A 21,850-nucleotide genomic window follows, 5' to 3' on the forward strand; every position below is an offset into this window, starting at 1 on the left:
TTTAGTGTCTGGAAGAGTCCTGTCTCAGTCAATTATAGATGATGTGAGAGGGCGGGTGTGTGTGTTTAGGGCACGGATGGCCCCCGCCTGCCAGTGGCTGATGCTCTCAGGCATCCCAGGCTGGGCGCTCAGGTGTGTACTGGCTTGGCGGGGCCTGACGCCCGTGGCTCGGTCCGCTCTGTCTGGGGCTCTCCTCAGCAGGGTGGTGTGGTTGCCCCTCCGGTGGTCCTCCTCGGGCTCTCGCACTCAGCCTCTGGAGCTCTGGGGCCTGAATCTCCTCCATGGCTGCTTCATGCTCTGGGGGTGGGGCTATGGCTCCCCACACCCTCTCAGAAAGCTACATGGAGAAACCTTTTGAATACTAGCGTGCTGATCCACACAGGTGTGTGTACGCGCGCACACACACAGGTACAGTGTGTGCGCACCTGTGTCTTCCTTAGCTGCTACCTCAAAGCATACTGTGCGTTGTCGGGTTTGCATGCTGCTCAGCAACACTCGATATTTATCGTTTACTGTTACTTACCTGCTGTGGTCTGTTCTTGCTTGTTTTCCTTCCAGAAGACTAATGTCTTTTTCTTGAACATCTTTTCCTCTCCTATCCCCCAGTCATGTCTGTTCTGTTTGTAATAACTTGAAAGTTAAAAAATAAATGAATAAAATAAAAATAAATCTTAATTTATTTGATCTTAATTAATAATAGTAAAGGTCAATCAAGTGGACCAATAATGATCCACTTGGAAAAATAAATCCACTGGACAATAACTCTGCCTGCGACAGTGGCGAAGGCGAAGAAGAAGAACTTTTCATTTGTGTGCATTTTGTGCCAAATACATTTCCTTCTGTACGATGAGGTCAGCGCACAATGTTTTGTCCTCTTGGCTCATGTGTCGTCTGATGAAAATATCATGGATGTTTAAACACGCGACACCTGGAATAACAGAAGCAATAATACTTGAAGCTGACTTTACTACCAACTTAAAAATTATAAAGACAAACAATTTATCGAATGAAGGAGTGATGTGGCTGAAGATAAACAGCATCACGTGGAAACTGCACAGAATCAGCTGATAAACAGCAGCTTTGATTGGTCCTTATGGGCTAAAATGGTGCATCAACGATTTGTTGTTGTTGAGTCTGAACTTTAACTGGTGTCATCAGAGTTATCCTTGATTTTGCAGTATGAAACATTTGTGCAGGAACAAAGAGGTGAGAGGAGCAGAGGCAGTAGTCATGTTCATTTACTGTCATTGCAAACACTTTGACACAAACAGGGAAACAAACAAAACGCCAAACTGCAAATCAGCTGCGTTCTTTCCTCCACCCGAGTCAGACAGACAGGAAGAGCTTCTCGAGTTTGTAACCCAGCTCACTGCTGCGCATGTGGTTGGCACACTGATACAAACAACAGAATTAAAAAATAAAGGACAATAAAAGCTGAAATCGAACCGGCCTTTAAATCACAATCAGACGTCTGTCGAGCACACAGAGAAAGCTTTCAGGGCTCCGACAACCTGCTTCAAAGTGTTCTCACTTTAATCCACAGACCTAGTGTTCATGTTTTCACTCCCACCTCAAATTAAACCACACCGTGCACAATTCAGGTTTTTAGTCTGAACCCCAAACAGAGCACAAACTCTGCTGGTTCGGTCTTTTTATAGAGAAAAGTCAGCAGGTCGATGAGTTATGAGTCACTGAAGGTTTTCTCTGGTTCCTCCAGACTGACACACGAGCCGATCGCTGCTCAGCTGTTACAAACAAAACAAAAACAGCAGGACAGAAGACCCGAGGTGCGATCGCAAAAGTCTGAGAAGAAATCATGTTCAGAGGCGGCTCGTCCCCGTGCGCCTCTTCCAGCATCGCTCTGGTTTATAGACCGCTCCTCAGGAAGTCCCGCTCTCCGTCGTGTTGACTTCCTGCAGCAGCGCTGAGAGGTCCGGAGGTACCCGAGGAGACGGACTGAAGGGGAGATCGAACGCTCAATCCCGGATCATTGGTGGATGCAGGTTCCTGGAAGCTTTGATCATAAATCAGAAGCATGCAGACACACAAACCTAAAAGATTCCTACATAAAAAAGGGACTACGTTAAAAGTAAAGCCGAGCGTTTTCATGGTTAGCTAATCGTCAGCATACAAAACGGTACTGTGGCACGACGGGAGGGGAGGAGTCAGCGTGGGAGAGGGGTAGCGCTTCACATCGGCCTTAAACCAGGAGACCGACACCCGACATCGGTCAGGTGCCTCTTAGCTAATCTTTGGCTAAAAAACTGGGAGAAGACCAACATGAAGTGTTACCCTGATCCTCAACCGCTCAGCTCGACTGCAGGGCGGTTAGAGCAGCGGCGTCAACATCTGGAAACATCTGCAGGTGGACGTGCAGACAGATGTGACGGTTTGAGGAGTTACTGCACATGTGGACACGCCTACGATCTACCTGCAGCCAAGCCTTCTCACATCATCACCATCAGGAGCTAAAGGTTGTTTGCTGTACAAGTTTATGGGCTCCTTCCTCCTCCTCCTCCTCCTCCTCGGCTGGTTCGCAGCAGCTGTTCCTGCGTGTGGCTGCAGTCGGCGTCTCCCTCCGAGGATCCCGGAGGTGTCACACCGCCGTGCAGCATCTGTTCTGGAAGAGCTGCTCGACCACCGTGGAGTCCGCCAGCGTGGAGACGTCGCCCAGCTCCCGCTCGTCACAGGCGATCTTACGGAGCAGCCGCCTCATGATCTTCCCTGCAGACGGAGAGAAGGCAGAGCTCGGCTTCAGCAGAGCGACTACAGGTGCGACCGCGTCAGCCGCAGGTAAAAACGACACACCTGAGCGTCGAGGAGGAACCCTCCCACGTCTCTAACGTGAAACAGAGCAGCTAGCTTCGTTACCAGATCTGGTTTTGGGCAGTCCGGGCGCGTTCTGGATGTAGTCGGGTGTGGCGATGGCGCCGATCTTCTCCCTCACTGTGAACACAAAGTATAACTCGCGTCAGATGATGAGAGCTCACAGATCAACAAGCCTGACAGGAACGAAGCTTCGGAGGAGACTTACAGTCCCTTCACCCACCTTGCTTTTTTAGCTCCGCCTCCAGCTCGCTGTTGTACATCACGCCATCATTGAGCGTTACGAAGCAGTAGAGGCTCTCTCCTTTGACCGGATGAGGTCTGCCCACCACGGCGGCCTCGGCGACGGCCTCGTGCTCCACCAGAGACGACTCCACCTCAGCTGTGCTCAACAAGTGACCTGGAGGGCAGACGGGTCACCGTTACACCAGAAATCACCCTCGGGTGTCAGACACGAAGACGAGCGCATAAAACACGCAGGAACGCGCTGAGACGTAAAAAAGCTCAGAACAGACGAGAAGGTGCAAAATAAAATCTATTAAAAGTTTTTAAAAATGATCATTTAATAAAAGAAACTTAATAAAATCAAATAAGAATTCGTTTTGGATTTTATACACTTACAGCTCAGAATCCCTGCGGCTGCGTATGAAACAAGTTTACAGAGCAACAGCTCCCTCTGCTGGTCAGACAGGTGTTTAACAGCGGGGTTTCACAGGCAGTCACTGGGTGGTCGCGTCTTACCTGAGACGTTCAACATGTCGTCTATCCTTCCTGTGACCCAGAAGTACCCGTCCTTGTCTCTACGGCAACCTGCGAGAAAATGAAGGGGCGGGATTAAAAAGTTTAGTGCAGCCGAGAAGCCGAGTCGTGTTTTAGAACCACAGCAGCTGTGAAAGCCACACAGACCTGTGGCCACGCCCCTTTAGAAACACCTGGTTAATAATAAATATTACAGGTTACTTCATAAATGAGAAACTTCTGATGTGCTAGAGTTTCCAACGGTCGCTGCAGAGGCCTCAGTCTGACGCAAATACGAGCGAACACGTGAAAAGTTTGTGTAAAAGTCGCCGAGTTCGTCTCTTTGACGCTTGCAGAGTCGAGTCAAACATGACGCGCTGCTCACCGTCTCCTGTGACGTAGTATCCTGGAAACTTCTTGAAGTAGGTGCTTTCAAACCTCTCGTGGCTTCCGTAAACGGTGCGCATCACGCCGGGCCACGGCTGCTTGAACACCTGTGTGAGAGGGCGGAGACAAACGGCAGGTGTGACGCGCTCGCAGACGCGCAGGAAGCACGAAGACAAATAAAGGCTCATTTACTCAAGGCTGACCAGGTATCCTTCGCTGGGCCCCTCCAGCTCCTCCCCAGACTCGTTCAGGATGGCCGGCACCACGCCGAAGAACGGGAGCGTCTGTGGGGACACGCGGGGGAGGGGGGAACCGAAAGCAACGAAATGAAAAAGAAAACATTTTAAAAAGACGATAAATGGTGAGAAAACCTGATTGACTCGTTTCTGTGTTTAATGTCTTTTTACTTCACTTCTATCACCAGCTTTCCTCGCTTCCCTTTTTCCTTCATGAACTTATCTTTAAAAGTTTTTGTTTTCAGATTTACAGGTTTCCTTTGTCTTGTTTGTGGTGACAGAAGCATAAAGGCGGGTCTCCCCTGGACCCAAACGCATCGTCAGCACTTTCTTAGATGTAAAGTTTTGAACCTTTTAAACCCAAAGTCTGCCAGAGCTCCTCTTCGTGCCCATAGTAACTACACAAGCTGTGGAATAAACTACAAACAATAGAAAATCATTTGTGATTCTGTTTTTGTTTGTTTTCAAACACATTTCAGAGGTTTATCCCTCAAAACTGTAAATGCAAAAACAATTGCAAATATCCAAGCACGGGAAATTTTTGAGCATCTTCATAGTTTCATTTTTGAGATGCAATAATTTTTATAAACTGCAGGAAAAACAAAAGAAATATTATTGTGCACAGTTTTAAAAAAAAACAGCGTAAACCTGTTTTCTTTCGAGCCTCTCAGGAACCACACAGGACTCAAACGTGACGTTCAAACACAGCAGGAAACCTCTGAAAGGCCCTGCAGGGAAAAAACTACGTTTCCACCAAAAATGACGTCACAGATCAGCAACGCTCGTGTCTGGATTATGATGATTTTGTTGTTGTCAGTGCTTTTACAGGATTTTTGCAAGAAGCCGTTTGTGGAAGGAAACTGTGAGCGGAGACTAGATATAAGCAAGTACGACTCGTCCAGTTTCACATGCAAAGAAAATGATTGTGCTAGCCTACGTGGGTGTAATTCTACTGGAATTTAAAAACAGTTGTGCACAGCTGCAAAGGGCTGCAAAGGGTTAAAAGCCTCGATCACTGTTTTATCTTATGGTCTTCATTTAACCTTTTAACGTTTCTCCCAAACACACGTTTGAACCTAAACGTCATGTTCAGCCTTACTCACAGCAGATCCAGGCTTCATGGGCGTGGCCGCGGGCAGAGGAGTCAGAACATGTCCTCCCTGAAAACAGAAAACAACTTTAATCTCAGGCAGCCGCCCAGCAGGGGGCAGCACAGCCCACAGTCTGAGGTAAAAGCTCAGCAGAGAAACAGCAGGTGCACAAAGAAGCAGAAAGGCAGGTTGGAAATGGAGACCGACTGTTCTACATAAAGACGTTTGGAAGCGGCGGTGCTGAAGCTGCAGGAAACCATCACTCACCGTTTCCGTCTGCCAGAAGGTGTCGACTATCGGGCACCTCTTCTCGCCGACCACGTTGTAGTACCACTGCCAGGCCTCGGGGTTGATGGGCTCTCCGACCGTCCCCAGAACCTTCAGAGAGCTTCGCTTGTACCTGCACACAAAGGCACAGGTGAGTTACCCCGCAGGCTCCTCGTGGAGGGAGGAGGGGCCTCGGCTCACCTCTGCACCGGCTCGTTTCCAAACTTCATCAGCAGCCTGATGGCGGTGGGAGCCGTGTAGAACTTGGTGACGTTATATTTGTCCACGATCTCCCACATACGGCTCACGTCGGGGTAGGTGGGCAGACCCTCGAACTGACGCACACAAAAGATTCATGTACAAAAATAACTGCAGGAAGTTTGGAGGAAGTTCCAGCCTCTGATCATCAGACAGCTTTGGACACATCAGTGTTACATCACACGTCAGCCCACACCTGTAAACAGGAAGTCTGAGCGCGCTCGCACACTCACCAGGACGCTGGTGGCCCCGTTGGCCAGCGGGCCGTAAGTGATGTAAGAGTGCCCGGTGATCCACCCGATGTCCGCCGTGCACCAGTACACGTCGTCGGGCTGGTGGTCGAACACCACTTTGAAGGTGGTGGCGGTGTAGAGCATGTAGCCGCTGACGGTGTGGAGAACTCCCTGCAGGCGAGACGAGAGGAGGAGGAGGAGCTTCAGAGGAGCGTTCATATGCAGAAATGTGAGCAGGCTCAACGTGATCAAAACAGGAAGTCATCAAATGACCCCACAGTTATTCCACTTCCTGTTACTCCAAATATGAGCTGCAGTGTGGGTACCGCCTGTTTCCAGCAGATCTTAGTAGTTAAATGTGTGGAAGAAGCAGCTGGTGGAGGTGGGTGGAGGTGACGCTCGATGAAAGTTAGGGACAAATGCAATCGCATGGCAGGATGCTGCAAATGGACCAGGTGTGCCCCGCCCCTCGCTGTGACAGCTGGGAGCGTCTCCAGCGCCCCTGATCTGGATGAGTCGATGAGCTGGGACTTCCCCTGCTGTCGATCCCTTCTAGCACAAACCCAAACATCTCCACTGTTTATTGTTGTGGCCATTTTTGATTTTGTTTATACATTTTGTATTCATTTCTGCTTTTTCTTTAAAGTTGTAACAATGCTGACCTGGTTTGTTATGTAAATTTGTAATGTGATTGGTTTATTAGCTTATGGCCCCTCCCATTAATCAAGGGCTTGCAGCACCCTGGAGGCGTGTGGTAAAGATGTTTGTTTGTCAGATGATTTGGCAAACAATGATTTTTTGACCACTTTTTGAACTTGTTAAAGCAGATTAACTTTCGTTTCATTTTAAGCTGTAAGAAGTTATTTGGTTGATTTCTGTTCATAATTTTCCACGAAATAAACATCGTTTCGTTTTAAACGATGAAGTCAGAAGTTCTAATACAAACCTGTCACCACCCACGTTTGGAAAATAAAGGCCGTGACAGTTAGAACATTCATGTCTCACTCTCCGGCTCACAGACACCCTGAACGAGTTACTGAAGCTCCGCCTGCTGCGGTGAGCAGGTGATGATGAAGGTGGGCTTTCCTCAGACACAGAGTATCTGAGCAGGACGCCTCATTAAGAGAGACGCAGGTGACCCACAGGTGTGTTTCCTCACCTTCGGCTTGCCGGTCGAGCCGCTGGTGTAGAGGATGAAGAGCGGGTCTTCAGAGTCGCACCACTCTGGTTCACACTCGTCTGAGACGCCACGCAGCAGAGCGTGCCAACACAGGTCCACCTCGGGGTTCCACGGCACCTGAACACGCGCATGCATGCACGCACACACACACACACACACACACACACACACACACACACGTGAAACTGCCAAAGTCGTGCCTGACACCCGGTCGATCGGCCTGTAAACATTCAGACCTGTAAAATCTAAGACACCAAACAGTTAGTCTGACACTCACACCTTCAAACTACTGAAGACAGCGAAGAAGAAGCAGCAGCTGTGAATCTGAGAGAACAGAGCCACAGAGAGTTAGAGAGGCCACGCCCACTGGTTTCCTGCGTGTCCATCAGACCCCGGGCGACGCCAGCGTTTTTAAAAACCACACAAAGGAACCTGAAGCCGAGATATTAAAATATGTCCAACGATGAATTTAATGTCAGCGGCACGTTTCAGACGAATCAGCTGGGAGATTATCTGATAACTAACGAGGATCCAGAATAAAACGCTCCTCCCACGGAGGAGCAAAGGCTGCAGCTGTCTGGGGCAGGGGCGCGCTCCACCCGGGCACACGCGGCGGTTCGAACTACAGGGTCTCCATCTGGGAATGCCGAAGAAGAAAGCCGTGAACACCGAGCGGGTGGATTTTACATACGTACCAATGTTTGATTCTCAAAGTTACATTTACAAAATAAATAAATATAAATTTTATTGTGTACGTTTCGTAAACCCAGCTCACTGACAGCACACCTGACGGAGCCAACACCACCTTCAGGTGACGTCTTCTATTCCAGCACCAAACACTGACCTGTGTTAAAGGTCCAGATGTGACTGCAAAAACATCTGGACTATGTAAATGCTTTAAAGCGGACGTGAAGGACGAGTCGGCAACAATCTCCCATTACTCCCAGTGCGTCGGCTGCGTGGCCGCTTGGCTCCATCTCGTTTGCCTTTTTGAGCCAAAAACAATCCGCTGACGAGCCGCGTTCACACAGGAAATCGACCCGGGTCTGATGTCACAGAGCTGCAGCTCCCACGATGCTCGCGGTCGAACAGGAAGATACAGAGCTGACGGGTGAACGTCGAGTGGGCGGGGCCTCGGGTGGGTTCCAGCTAAAATAAATCTGCTCAGGTTTACATGCAGAGGAAAGAGGAGCAATTACCACCCTGGGACCTGAATCTTACCTGGCTGTCGCACAGGTAAGCTCTGGTGGGCAGGTACGTAGCGTGAAAACACGAGGCCCCGCCCGCATCTTGGTTAGCGAGGAAGAATCAGAGCTCTGTTTGTATCCAGAACTGGACCTGGTGCACCTCAAGGCTCTAGTTTGGGTCCTGCCTTGGTTGCAGTCTACACGTTGCCACTGGCTCCATGTTCTCACGCTACAACCTCTCATTTCAGGTTGCAGAGGACTTGCATCGATCTGCCTTTGAAAGCAGGGACAGACTCACTGCAGCGTTTATGCAGCTGATGTCAAACAGTGGATGGCTTCAGTTTTTAAATGAAACAAAACAGAAGTTGTCATTATTGGTAACTGGACCAGGCCTCTCTTCATCGTCTCCAGCTGCTCCACAATGCAGCTGCTCGTCTGCTGACTGGCACTAAACTGAACCCAGTGTCGGCCTCTCACTGGCTCCCGGTTCCTCACAGGGTCCAAATCTTACTTTTTGTTTTTAAATCACAAACCGGACGAGCCCCTTCTCACCCGTCTGAGCTCCTGTTGGTTTATGCTCCAGGAAGAACCGTGAGGTCCAGGTCAGAACTAAGCTTAACTACTCCTGGACTGAAGTGTGGTGGTGACAGAGGCTTCTCTGTGGCAGGACCCAGACTCTGCAACAGTCTTCCTCTTAATATTAGACCTGCACAAACACTAACACTTTAAATCATCACTAAAGACACATTTTATGGTCTGGCTTTTCACACACGTTGAACATTTTGGTTTTAACAGCCTTATTTGTTGTTGTTTTTATTGACTTGTTATATTTTACTGCATCATTGTTGTGCATCTTATTGACTTTACACTGTTAAGCACTTAGTGCAGCGTGAGCTGCTGGTGATGTGCCATACAAATCAACCCGACCGTCACCGTTTCAACGTCACGTGTGTCAAAGTGTGAAACATCTGCACCAGATGTGTGATGACATCAGAGCAGCGATGCGGTTTATAACCCAGCCCACCTGATTACCCTGGGAAACAACGAGGGGCGGAGTCCTCTGACATCTACCTGTGGTTCATGTATGTGTCGGCGACACCACCCATAGCTAACCACCGTCAGGCACTGCTGACTCGAGTCATCAATCGAGCGGTGCGAACAGCTTGGTGGGCTCACCTGAACCGAGTAAAAACCAAAGTCCTCCGTCTGTCACTTCATCGTAGCGAGCGCCTCGTTCAGCGTGCACTCTCACTGAGGGATGGCTGAGTCATCGATTAGTCTTCATCCGTGTCTCCGGATTTTATTTTCCGGACAAACGGAGCTCTGATTCTTCCCGACTGGCAGCGTTTAGAGGAGAGAAGCGTTACAGCAGGTTTATCAGACACCGAGTCGTCTCAGGGCGTGGACAACGCCCACAGGCGAGCGCTCGCCTCCGTCAGGACTCACAGGTGAAAGTGCACAACACGAGGAGTGTTTGCACAACAAAGAGAAAGTGTTAGTGTTAATCCACACTCAGAATTCACTTTTTATTCCAGCGAGTTTCAACAGTTCAGACAAAGATGCGACAGAAAGCAGCAGCACTTCCATCTTTGAAGGTTTCCTCTAAACGCAGCGCTGAATGATGTCATTATTTAATGTTCTCCAAATATTTAAAACTCATTTCAGATCTAAAGAAAATCTGTTTTTATTGGTTTAATCTGAACTGTCAAAAATCAGAGGAACAAACTGCTGCTGCAGGTAAAACAATAAATCAGCAACGAGAGCTTTTAAATCTTATCAGAGCTTTTGAAAGGACGATGCCAAAAATGACTGAAAGCTTCCAAACGCTCAGTGAGACTTGAAGCTTTCGCTCTTATCACGTTTATTGTTTCCGCTCCGCAGCAGATTCTGCAAATTCTTCTCAGAGTGAAACTCCCTCTAAAACAAAGAGTCGAAGCAAAGATGTTATCGAGGGTCAGCTGTGAAAATACCTTTGGTACGGGACGCGTTTTCTTTACTCTGCCCGCCTGTTTTTCCTGCTGGATGGGGGGAAGATGGAGGAGGAGGAGGAAGAGGAAGGAGAAGTAATGAGGGAGAAGGATTATTGAAAAGGAAGAACACGAAGATAAAAATCAGGATCCCCAAAATCAAATCGTGACAGTGATGAAGTTTGAAATTTCAGATTTAACAGAACAAAACAGAAAAAGAAAGAAAAGTCAGCATCCTGCAGTTCCTCTAGTGTCCAGCAGAGGCAGTGAGTCACTCCCACTCACTTCCTGGTTTGGTTTCATCTTTATAAAATTTTCAGAGCCAATTTATAACCAGGAATTTCCACAAAACTCAAACTCTGAATGACTACAACGGAGGTCCAATCAGACGGCTCAGTGGCTACCTCCATCTGCAACAGGAAACACCGCCTCCATCAGGTCAGAAGTTACAGGCAGACCTGATGGTGGCGGCGCTCGCATTGACTCAGGTGAGGAAGACAAAACCTTCAGGTGTGTGGTTTACCTGCAGATCGGGGCACGGCCGTTTGGCGGGAGGCGACTGCGAGCCCAGAATCCCCTCCGGTTCTTTGGACAGGTGCTTCAGCATGATACAGCGCCCGACCGGAAACCCTCTGCACAGACAGACACACATCCGTACGCGTCACTGTGACCTCACAAAGGTACGCAGCACCACCTAAACTCAAGGCAGGGGTGAGTAGATCCCACACTCTGCACTGCAATAGGAGCTCACACCCATCAGTGTGTGCAGGCTCGATCATTCTCATGCAAACAACAAAAAGCACATTCATGCTGGAACAGCGATCACACACGTGAATCTATGGTGAAAAATCTACTTCACACCGAGCAGCAAGGTCTCACAGCACCAATCGGAGCACGAGGACCGACTCCACACCGCGATGGTGGAAGACAGACTACAGGTGATAGCAGCAGCGATGACGTGCAGATACATAACCAGCCCAACACGGCTCGCTCTGCTGCAAGGAGCTGATAAGGAAAGCACAGGTATCAGCGGCGTGCTGCACGGCTCCGCTTTAACACAGAACGAGAGGGCAGCAACGTTACAGGTCACATGATTCCTGCCTTCATTTGTACTCAGTTCATAACAAAAAAAAGACTCCTCCCACCTGACTGTCTCAGATTTGCCTAAATGAGAACATTTATGTGTGACATCATCAAACTGAGACGGAGTCGAACAGCTCCAATAACGACGAGCTCTTCCTGCAGCTGCTACAATAAAGTTTAACACGCAGCAGGAAGTTGAGTCTGGAGGATCTGTGACACACTGCGTCACGCCGCTCTGCTGGGACCAACAGCAGCCACGGTTGGAGGGGGTGAAGTCGCTCTGATAGGCTAACACACCTGAGCGTGTGTACATGTTTACATATCTTTGTGGGGACATGGCAATGACATGTCCTCACTAAGATATGACAACGTGTGTGTCTGTGTGTGTGCGTGCGTGTGTCTGTGTGTACGTGTCTGTGTGCGTGTGTGTGTGCGTGCGTGCGTGTGTGTGTGTGTGTGTGTGTGTGCGTGTGTCCGTGTGCGTGTGTCTTACTTGTCTCTGCATTTCTGCAGTGCTTCATCAGCTAAGAGCTTCAGGTTGATCAGCTTATCTCCTCGATAGAAACCATCTACACACAAAAGGAAAGATGATTTATCCTGCTGTCAGACACACACACACGGACACACAGACGCACACACAGACACACACACACACACACACACACACGGACACACAGACACACACACAGACACACACACACACACTCCATTAGCTGGATTACAACCGTTGCTGGTTTCAGTAATCGGGGTTCAGACTGGGGACTCCTTCAGCTCAATGTCAGTAATAAATCTGCGTTAGTGCAGCAAACAGCTGAAGTCAGCATCCTCCATTAATCAGTCGAACCTCCTGCGTGTCGGTCCGTCAGCTGATCAGATATGCTGTGCGTGGTTTCTGTACGCTGCTGCGTCACTCGAGCACACTGACCCCGACAGCCGAAGCTGTGACATCAGACTGGTGGAGCTCAGCTTTCACTGCAGCTCCATCAGCGAGTCACTCCCCATGTGCGCCACCTTCAGTCTGATCCTCGTCACTACAGCCAATCGCTCTCCCTTCCAGCAGAGCTGATGGGAAATGCTTTGCTTTACGCAGCAGCACCTGTGATGGTCACAGGTTAACTTTAGCTTTACTGTAAGATCCCAGCTTTAAAAATCCTCAGCGCCTAGTTTAAGGACGGATGCTTCCTCGCGATAACGTGCACACGGATTAACAAAGCATCAACTCTGCAGCTACGCCTGCACCAGTTTACCGAACCTCCACCTGTGCTGGTCACAGTTAACGGCAGCCACAGAGGCATCGGGCCTCATGATCTGCTTACAGGATGAATGAGTGTGTGGCCAATAACGCAGCAGATTAACTGGATTATATCACCACCCTCTAATCCAGCTAATAAGACTGATTATTGGCCCCAACTCAGCACCTCGGCCAGCGCCTCTCTTCACCGCCACGTCCAGCTTGGTGGGTGAAACGCGTGTGCACGCTGCATAAAAGGTGAACTCAAAGGTGCACATTTGGTATGAGATCATCAGGACGAATAAACGAGCAACATAAACGCTCCACCCTGACGCCGCGAGCGTCCCGGCTCCACCTCTGGGTGAAGACAGATCAATAAAGATGGAATGATTGGCGTGAGCAGCTTTTCGTGGGTCTGAATCTCGCTCCCCAGTTAACTCGGCCATTTCACCTTTTTTACAACCCACGAGTAGCTTATTGTCCAACCAAAGGAGGTCAGAGGTCAAGGTGAGACTCAACACTGCTACCACCCCCCTGCAGGTTTAAGGATATCTTTAATGAGCGGGAACTTGTTGCAGGTGCGTGAGGCTGACCTGCAGTGATGAGCAGGCAGCACTGAGAGTCCACGATCCTCTCACACAGAGACTCTGCAGAGAAACCTGCAAACTGAGAGCAGCAGACCAGCGTTAGCCTCCATCTTTAACTCAAACCACCGTGTTGACGGGTGTCTGCAGCTCACCACGATGGAGTGGACCGCTCCGATGCGTACGCACGCCAACATGGCGACCACCAGTTCGACCACCATGGGCATGTATATGGACACGCGGTCGCCCTTCTTCACGCCTGGAGACAAAAAAGAGAAGCGAGCAGGATTTACGACTCGATCCAAATATCTGAGCACATAAAACCATCGTGAACGAAACCTTTCACTTCATAGAGCGCTGAGAGGGGGCGGTGCCAGCGAGCGGATAACTCACCCTGAGCTTTCAGGACGTTGGCGAACTGACAGACTCTCTGCAGCAGCTCCCTGTAGGTCACCGTCAGCTCGTCGCCGGGGTCGTTGCCCTCCCTGAAATCAGCAGTCAACACATGCATTAAAAACAAACAACAAGATGTAAGGTTTCCTCACATCTCGATGCTTTCGTCCTCCGAGAGCCGATGACCTTCAGATCAGGAAACGCATCACTAACACGCGACACCGGGCCTGTCACACGAGCTGATGAGCTCGACGGTCACTTTCCTGATTACAGCCTCTGCTCTTTGTGCTCGCCAACGTCCGTCACATCGATTTCTGTGCTTGCGACCAAAATCTTTGTTTCTGGTTTGTGTTGCACTGTTTTAAGCTCAGAGATGAGTGACTGCGTACACACAACTTCCACACAAACATAGGGTGTAATTGTTAGCATTCAGCCTCTGCGATGCGTTCCTGAGGCCACAAAGCTGAGAGGAAGTTACAGTGAGCGTCGGCGGGAGGCTCCATGATGCACAGGAGTCGTTCAGGATCAAATCAAACCCTGAGCAGTGTCTCCTCTAGCTAATGTTAGCCAATGCTAGCTCGGCTAAGCTGGCTGCTGGTTTCACATCATTTTAAATCAGCCAAAGTTAAAAACCGTCACTGGATTCACGCAGCGCGGCGCCAAAGAGCAGCAGAGGTGTGATACTCAGAACAGTCAGGCTGATAACGGCGCTGCTGGTACTATGTGACAGAAATCTGCACTTTGATTCAGTTTTCCACTGAACGTTCCCAGAGGTTAAAGTAACTGAGGGCCATCAACGACTTCATCAGGCCTCTGTGCAGGAAAACACTGATGTTCATGCTCTCTCAGAACAGGAGGTCACGTCCATCCAGCAGCACACTCGTGTAATAAGGTCAGCCTCCATGTAACGACCAACCAGAGCAGAAATTTGGGCAATTTCTCATATTTATAGATCCTGAAGGAGCCACACTGTGTTTGGGTGAAACTAATGATTGAATGACCTTTTACCCCAGACTGGACAAACAGGTTTTGGTGTTCCTTTAAGAAAAACAACTCACAAACCAACCAGAGCAGAAACTCCAAGTCTTGGCACAGACTTGGTCTTGAGCAATCTTCACATTGTTGAAGTTGCCTCATGAAAACCTTCTGCTTTTTCACAACACGGCGTCATTCTGGCCGTTTCGGGAACTTGCAACAGCGACATCCTCCCTCCCTCTCCTGCAGACGCGTGCAGTTTGCAGGGATGAGATGAAGCCTTTACAGCAGACAGAGGCGGACGAGCTGCGACAGCTCTGCCTCTGCAGATTATTGAAGCCCGGGCAGCCTCGCCTCGCAGCGCGCCTCGCAGCTCGCCTCGCAGCGTTGCAGGCTCCAGACAGAATAATGTGGCTCAGATCCCACGTGGACAAACTCGACTACAAACAGCACCGAAAAACTGCAACTACAACCTCACACGCCTGCAGATACACACACAGGCGCCCCCCTCACCCTCCTGTTAGATACACCGACATCGCCTCATTTACACACCTGCTGTCCACGCTGCCTGGACGCCGGTGAATCATCTCTCAGCTAGTTGAGTTCACCAACTCCAAACTGGAACCAGCCCAGAACGTGACTCTGTTCAGTGTAGTGCAGCTGCTCATTACACCTGAAACTGTTTGACTGCTGTTCGGAGCGCAGATGAAATTTGGCACAAACCAGGATTGAGGTTTATTTTTAAAAATTCATACATCTAAAAATAAGTTGCATACATGTCAGATCAAAGGCTGATTTTACAGTGAGCTGTGAAAACTTGTCAGTTTTACTTTCATAGTGTTGAACTTACAAACTTGCTAAAGAAAGAAAACGTTTCTTTCACAACAGGAAACTAACACCAAACACATTTCAGCTGCTTTCTAGAGCTTCGTGTTTGCCGTAAGAATGACGTTACGCTCGGCGGGGAAAAGCTGCATAAATTTGACACGTTTCAGGTGTAAAGTGCTTCTTCTGGCTCTCGCTCCTTTGTCGTCCAGTACGGACTGGTATCAGCTGCACAACCAGAACCTCAGCAGCAGCTGGGATTCCAATCTGCCTCTGTCTGCAGCAGCGAGGGGCGTTTCAACACTGCTGTGTGCACGTGCATGAGCGTGCACGAGCGTGTGATGGTGGGAGGGCCGCTCACATATCTGAGCGGTCTCTGTGACCCGCCTGCTGCTCTCAGCTGATTGGGACTCACAGCATGCAGCTGTGCTGAGGTCGCGACCTCTGCAGGCACTTCCAGGCTGATATCCGAGCTGCCGGGTCCGCGTGCCCGCCGTCGGGCTCACGCCCCTCTGGCCTGACTGATTGTGTGGAGGTGCTGGGCCATTTATAGCACCACCACATTAACACTTTCAGAGCTGCACACGTGTCTGTTTGTGCATTTTAACGCTTACAGGAGTCTCAGCAAGCAGTTACAGCACGACCAGAAAACACCTCTGACATCATTTGAGCCACATCGTTTAATTAGATCGTTAAACGGGACTGCGCACGTTCTCGAGCAGCAGCAGCTAATCTGGTGTTAACTTCTTCAGTGTTTAACAAGCTAACGCACACACTCTGGAAGCAAACACTCCAACAAAAGGTCACGGCGCTTCTTAGCCCAGTCATCACACCAGCCTGTGTTAGAGGAACACACACACACGCACCTATAAATACACAACAGTGTTGGATTTATTTTCAACACTTGGCTCAAACGTCACTGAGACTCCAGGAGCTGTGAGGAGGTTTTTCACTGTCTCACAAAGATCAGACTCAGTCCCTCCGGGTCCTCTCCCCACTCAGAGGGGACCTGCTCAGGGTCTCACGCTCTGAGGAAAGAAGGTCAATACAGGAAAAGGCCAAAAAGCTTCGACTCCATAACCAGCACCGAAACGACCCTGATAAGAACATTAAAATATATTATGTTAGCTCCGCCTTGTTAAAGCAAGCTTCCTTCTAGTTGGCTGCCCCACACAAACAGGTGGGTGGAGCCTCTGACACCAGGGACGTCAAACCTTCTCTCACCCCAACCAATCACAGCAGATGGCCCCGCCCCTCCCTGAGCCTGACCCGGAGGTTTCTTCCTGTTAAAGGGGGAGTTTTTCCTCCCCACTGTCACCAAAGTGCTCATAGGGGTCATATGATTGTTGGGTTTTCTCGGTATCACCTTGAGGCGACTGTTGTTGTATAAATAAAACTAAATTGAATGAAACTGTGAAAAACATGACATGTTAGACTCGCTTCTCTGAGCATTTTCAGTTTAAATCCTCTAAAACAAACTGAGGTCAGGGATTTATGTGACAGGTTTAATGCTTCCTGCAGGGATTTCTCTCTGCTGCAGGCAGCCCACAGGTAATTCAGCTCTGACACGGGAACAGAGATGTCGAGTCTTAAAGGTGATCAGCTGCACTCGTGTGGAAACATTTTATTACTTCGAGCATTAATCAATAACCAGTTTAATCTGCTGGATGACGCTCAGCAAACTTTGGACTGAACCTTCTGGATGCTTTCCAGAGATTGGTGGATAAAAGCCCTCCAGGCCTCTCCAGTGACCTGCTGCTGCTTTCAGAAGCTCTGCTCGCAGCATCCACTCCTCTGTGACCACAGGACAGTGCTGCAACGATGAAAGGAAGCCTGAGAGGGCAGAGCTGGCTTATCTAAAATGCCATTTATGTTCAAGTCTCTCAGACTTAAATCATTTTTATTCTGACGTGAAGATGAAACATTTTCTTCCTCCTCAGGCTGTGAGCGTCAGTGACGTCACTCGTTTCAGATTCATGGTTGATAAACCCAACCACACAATCTGTTTGAGAGACGGAGACAAAGGAGAGGACGGCGGTGTACCATGTGCCCGTGCTCGGTCCTGCTACTGTTAGTGTTGTATCAGCCCCAAGAACGAATGGCTGGCTTGGACATGACAGCCAAAGTTCAAAGGTCGTGAGAACAAGATGCAGCTACTCAGAGGCCAAAAGCATTTTTAATATTTTATATATTTGAGCCTGTTGTTTATATTTTTCCAGAATCTCGTATTTCCATTTTTTTTTTTATAAATATGAGCTTTTACATATTATTTCTATGCAAGTGTTATTTTATTCGTCGAGTTCCTGCATTATCATCATTTTTAACTCATTGCTCTGATTAAGCTATTCCAGTTGTGTTTAATGTTTTGGCGTCTGTAACACAAACATCTGGGATAAGGTCGCTCCTCATTGGTCGAAGCGCCCGTGTGCTGGCTCACTGTAGCAACCAAACAGCAGTCACACCTTTGCTTCGTGCCAGTGATGGAGAAACTCGCGTCTGTTTGGCTTTATTCACACCTGAGATTCACGATGTCGCCCCCACCCATGAACCAGCCCCCGCCTGCACGTGTCTGCCGGGGTCAGGGACTGGAGTCGTGCCTCCCTGTCCTCAGGGCGGACGAGCAGACTCAGCTGAGACGCCGAGTGAGTTCAGAGGGAGAGTCCTGCTGGCCCGACAACCGTCATGAGATGAAACTGGTTTTTGTTCTCCAGCTGATTACCCCGACTCACCAGTTTACAGGACCCAGAGATAAGAACACAGCTAACAGTGCTAATTTTATTTTAGTTATTTATTATAGGGGGGGGTTTCTCTTGATCAGAGTACACACACACACACACACACACACACACACACACACGCGCCTCCATAACCGTGCTCTCATAGATCTGCTGAAATCACAGACACACACTGACCAGAAGAAGGCGACTTTATCGGCGAGCTTCTTCTCGTGGACGTTGCGGTCGAGCAGGTTGTAGCAGATGTTGGTGGACGCTCCCTCCATGCACTTGATGTAGATTTCTCCTTTGGTCACATCAAAGTTGTAGTCGAGGAACTGACCCGTGTGCTTGGTCTTCCAGAAGAAGTCCTTAGCAACGTCGCCCCAGAACTCTGCGGGACAGGAAGTGAGAGCGATCAGAGGGAGACGCATCAGTTTGCACATGAACTGTACGACTATTACAACAACAACAGTAAATAAACATGGGGTTGCGTTTCCTTCAGTTACACACCCCGACGCATCTTCCATCACCACGAGCATCACTCAGTCTGTGACATCATCGTTAGCGTGGAAATACCAATGTACCCTTACACTGTATTATTACTGCAGTAACATCCTGGTACCATTTATTATTCTCTTTGTTGTATCACATAATTGCGTGGTTACATTATAACCACCGTGTTACAGTATTTTACGCCCTGTTGTTCTTCCTGAGGACAGTTTGTTCCAAGTACAGAGTTTATGCTCGTTACAAATACAGTTCATATTAAATATGTCTGCCCTCCTGACGCACTGCTCTGATGTGTTTACAGTTTGTTTTTAAACACACACACACACACACACACACACACACACACACACACACACACACCTGAAAAGGTGTCGCTTACAGCAGAGCCTATAAACAGCCGGCTTTAATCACTGTTAATAATCAACCAGCTCAGGTTAAACTGTTTAACAGCTGCTGCTGCAGCCAGACGCCGCTTTGCAACGTTTTCCTCTAAAAACTCATCTGTGCATGAAGCCTGCAGCACAGACCGGCTGATATCATGCTTTACACACCTCCCTCCAGGAAACCACCTGAGCAGGTAAAGCTACTTCCTTACTGCCACCAAACTAAAATAATCTCAAAGTTCATGTCTATGGGTTACACTAAACTACACTTATTACAAACAGAACAGCAAAACTTTCTTTCAAGTCATAAAGAGAAGTTTCATGTTATTTTTGCCCAAGCGGTCATTTAGCTTCTGAAACACAAAGATGACATGAGTCCAGAAATATTCAGTCTGATGAAAAAAGAAAAAGGTCCTGAAAACTGGAGTATTTCATCCAGAGAACTGTGGATTTTTAAAATGCTGCTCATTTCCAGCTCGCTGGTTTTATTCTTGGACTCAGCTGAGCAGCTTTGCATGGTTTTATGTGACACTCTGCTACATGTTTAATTTTATAGATACTGAACCTTTTCAGCTTCTTCGGCCTATTGGTATCAAAGTTGTTTCCCATTACAATAAATGGATTACATAAATGCTTGGATTGTCACCCTCACTAAACTTTGACGGCTTTAACAGCAGCCTGCGTAGCCACGATACCAACACGCCGTTGTGTTTCCAGAGGTGACCACATGTGGATGAGAGGGTGGAGTCAAAGGTATGACCAAATGCTGTGCGGTCACCAAGCTGCATCCTTGGACCGTATTAGTGCATCAACCCGGAGCACCGCCTTCTCAGATGGTTAGTGCAGTGACCTCACAGCAGACATTACTGGTCACATGATGTCATTACAAAGCTCCAAAAGGCTCCAACAGCACAAACACGATCCAGAGGTCCAGTTCTGGGACTCTATGGGTACCGACTCAGTGCTGGCGCCTCCGCTGGTCACTAGAGGAACTGCAGCTTTCACACCCAAAATCTTGTGTTTCTTTTTGTATTTAATCCATTTCATCTTTTTAAAACTTGGATTTGTGGTTTTCAGCTAACTGCTAAGACTAAATTGGTCTCCATGGTCTCTGGCTATGATGTCACTGCACCTGCCTGATCGCTTGAATCCAAACCAAAGAGCGGAAAATGTCACAGATCAAAGGAGAGCACAGAGGGCACGCGCAGGGAGCGGTGCATCTGTACATGAAGACAGGTCTACACTCCACCCCCGTGCGCGTGCACTCCGGGACTATCTGCACCTGCCCATTCACACTTTAGAAGTTTAGCTGACTGTACGATGACGTTTCTGCACTTCTGCTTTAACCCTGACCCATCACCTGTGTCACCTGGAGTCGCAGGTGTCGTCTTTGCTACCTGAGCTACCGTTTTGAGGAGACTCACCGTCCGGGTTGTCCACGGACTTCATGTAGAGCTCTCTGTACTTGTCGAAACTCGGGACGTGAGCCTCCTTCAGCTCCTCGGAGCCGTGGAACACGTTCTCCTGCGGGGGCTTCTCAGGGATCATGTCTGAAACTCGAGCCGTGAGCTCAGCTTCCAAAAGAAACAACGGGTCTAGCGGGCAGGTGTCCTTCAGCTGCAATTAATGAATGGTGGCTACGAGGCTAGCAGGGTGCCAGCTAACGGCTAGCAGCAAAGTTCATTTAGACTTCCTTGTTCTGCAGGAGCTTTTTTTGTTGAGCTTCCGCTCAGACTTTGTGTGCAGAAGCCGAGCTTGGACCGTAAACTCGCAGGTGCGTCTGTAAACCGGATCCCAGGTGAGTGTGGGTGCAGCTCCCGTGGACTCTGTCCGCTCCTCTCGAGGAAAGTCCTGCAGATCGGACACGGAGCAGCTAACAGGCTAACGCGCTGAGCTAACAGCCTTCAGGAGAAAGAGAATTCACACGCGTGCGCAGAAGATTCCTCCCGCTTCAGCGTGTAAAGTGTGTTCTGGATAAATGTGGGCAGCAGTTGGACCTCTGGCCGAGCAGAGCCTGTGTGGACTCTCCGAAGGAGCCGCTGAGAGGGTTTCGTCTCTGAGCTGACAGGTCGCAGCTCCTTCTTTTTCTTCTTCTGCTCCAGGAAAGCGTGTGGCGCTGAGCGCTGTTTGGCTCCAGGGGCAGCCAATCAGAGATCACCGCTGATTCGCGGACTCAGGGAACTGTAAGAATTTACAGTACTAACAATAATAAACAGGGCTGGTGCTGCATTCAAGTGCTTCTCATACAGGGTTTAAGATAGTAAAAGTTTTTTTTATTCAATTTTGGCTCAGTCTCGGTACTGTGCAAAAGTTTTGAACTTACATTGTTCAAAATGAGAAATAGGTAAAGCGATGAATGGAAATCCAGTTTAGAAGCCAAAAACAGAATTTATGTCATACTAATGACCGTCAAGTCGGACAGATGGTGTTGCACGGTGAATCCAACTCTTATATAACTTTTTTGTGTTCAATCCATGCGTTTTAAGTTTACCTGTGACAGAGCTTCATCCTTAGAATTACTCAAATATATTTTGCAATTCCAGAAGCGGAAGTGAATGGAAGCGTGGTGTTTTGAGGCTAGTTTCATTTTTCCTTAGATTATTGATAACGGTCCAATGCTGCACCCTTGTGGGCACAGCTGTGTATTACAGCAGTCCCTCATATCATATTTTTACCTATTTATTTTTTAAGTATTTGAGTCAATCCGGCAGCATTTCTGAGACAGGAGAGCGGTCTCAGAAGCTCATGACCCGTTATTGATCCTCATGAAAGAGAAAAA

General features: G+C 48.8%; 1 protein-coding gene across 2 annotated transcripts; it reads right to left on the reverse strand.

The window, feature by feature from the left end:
- Positions 1-1,222: 1,222 nt before the first annotated feature.
- acss2 (acyl-CoA synthetase short chain family member 2) lies at positions 1,223-21,194 on the reverse strand. Of its 2 annotated transcripts, XM_005752128.1 has the most exons (19): positions 20,496-21,194; positions 18,374-18,569; positions 13,662-13,753; positions 13,424-13,527; positions 13,278-13,350; positions 11,947-12,022; positions 10,894-11,002; positions 10,374-10,421; positions 7,196-7,333; positions 6,037-6,207; positions 5,747-5,880; positions 5,546-5,678; positions 5,291-5,347; positions 4,155-4,235; positions 3,950-4,058; positions 3,568-3,636; positions 3,050-3,226; positions 2,872-2,946; positions 1,223-2,724 (listed from the first exon to the last, which is right to left on the reverse strand). In XM_005752128.1, exons 1-19 carry the CDS (start codon positions 20,617-20,619, stop codon positions 2,597-2,599), a joined length of 2,094 nt encoding a protein of 697 aa, XP_005752185.1. In that variant the 5' UTR covers positions 20,620-21,194; the 3' UTR covers positions 1,223-2,596. The 2 variants fall into 2 exon arrangements, with proteins under 2 accessions (XP_005752185.1, XP_005752186.1); XM_005752129.1 differs by lacking the exon at positions 10,374-10,421.
- Positions 21,195-21,850: the final 656 nt, after the last annotated feature.

Source organism: Pundamilia nyererei, unplaced genomic scaffold, assembly GCF_000239375.1.
Source record: "Pundamilia nyererei isolate P.nyererei 1_Seehausen unplaced genomic scaffold, PunNye1.0 scaffold00346, whole genome shotgun sequence".
In the NCBI taxonomy this organism is placed as follows: domain Eukaryota; kingdom Metazoa; phylum Chordata; class Actinopteri; order Cichliformes; family Cichlidae; genus Pundamilia; species Pundamilia nyererei.

Excerpts from the sequence above, each read along its gene's own strand:
- acss2 (XM_005752128.1), bottom strand. The coding sequence starts at position 20,619 with ATGATCCCTGAGAAGCCCCCGCAGGAGAACGTGTTCCACGGCTCCGAG. Across the intron at positions 13,528-13,661 it reads CAACGTCCTGAAAGCTCAGG|GCGTGAAGAAGGGCGACCGC; the intron begins GTGAGTTATCCG and ends TTTTGTCTCCAG. Across the intron at positions 2,947-3,049 it reads GGCGGAGCTAAAAAAGCAAG|TGAGGGAGAAGATCGGCGCC; the intron begins GTGGGTGAAGGG and ends TTGTGTTCACAG.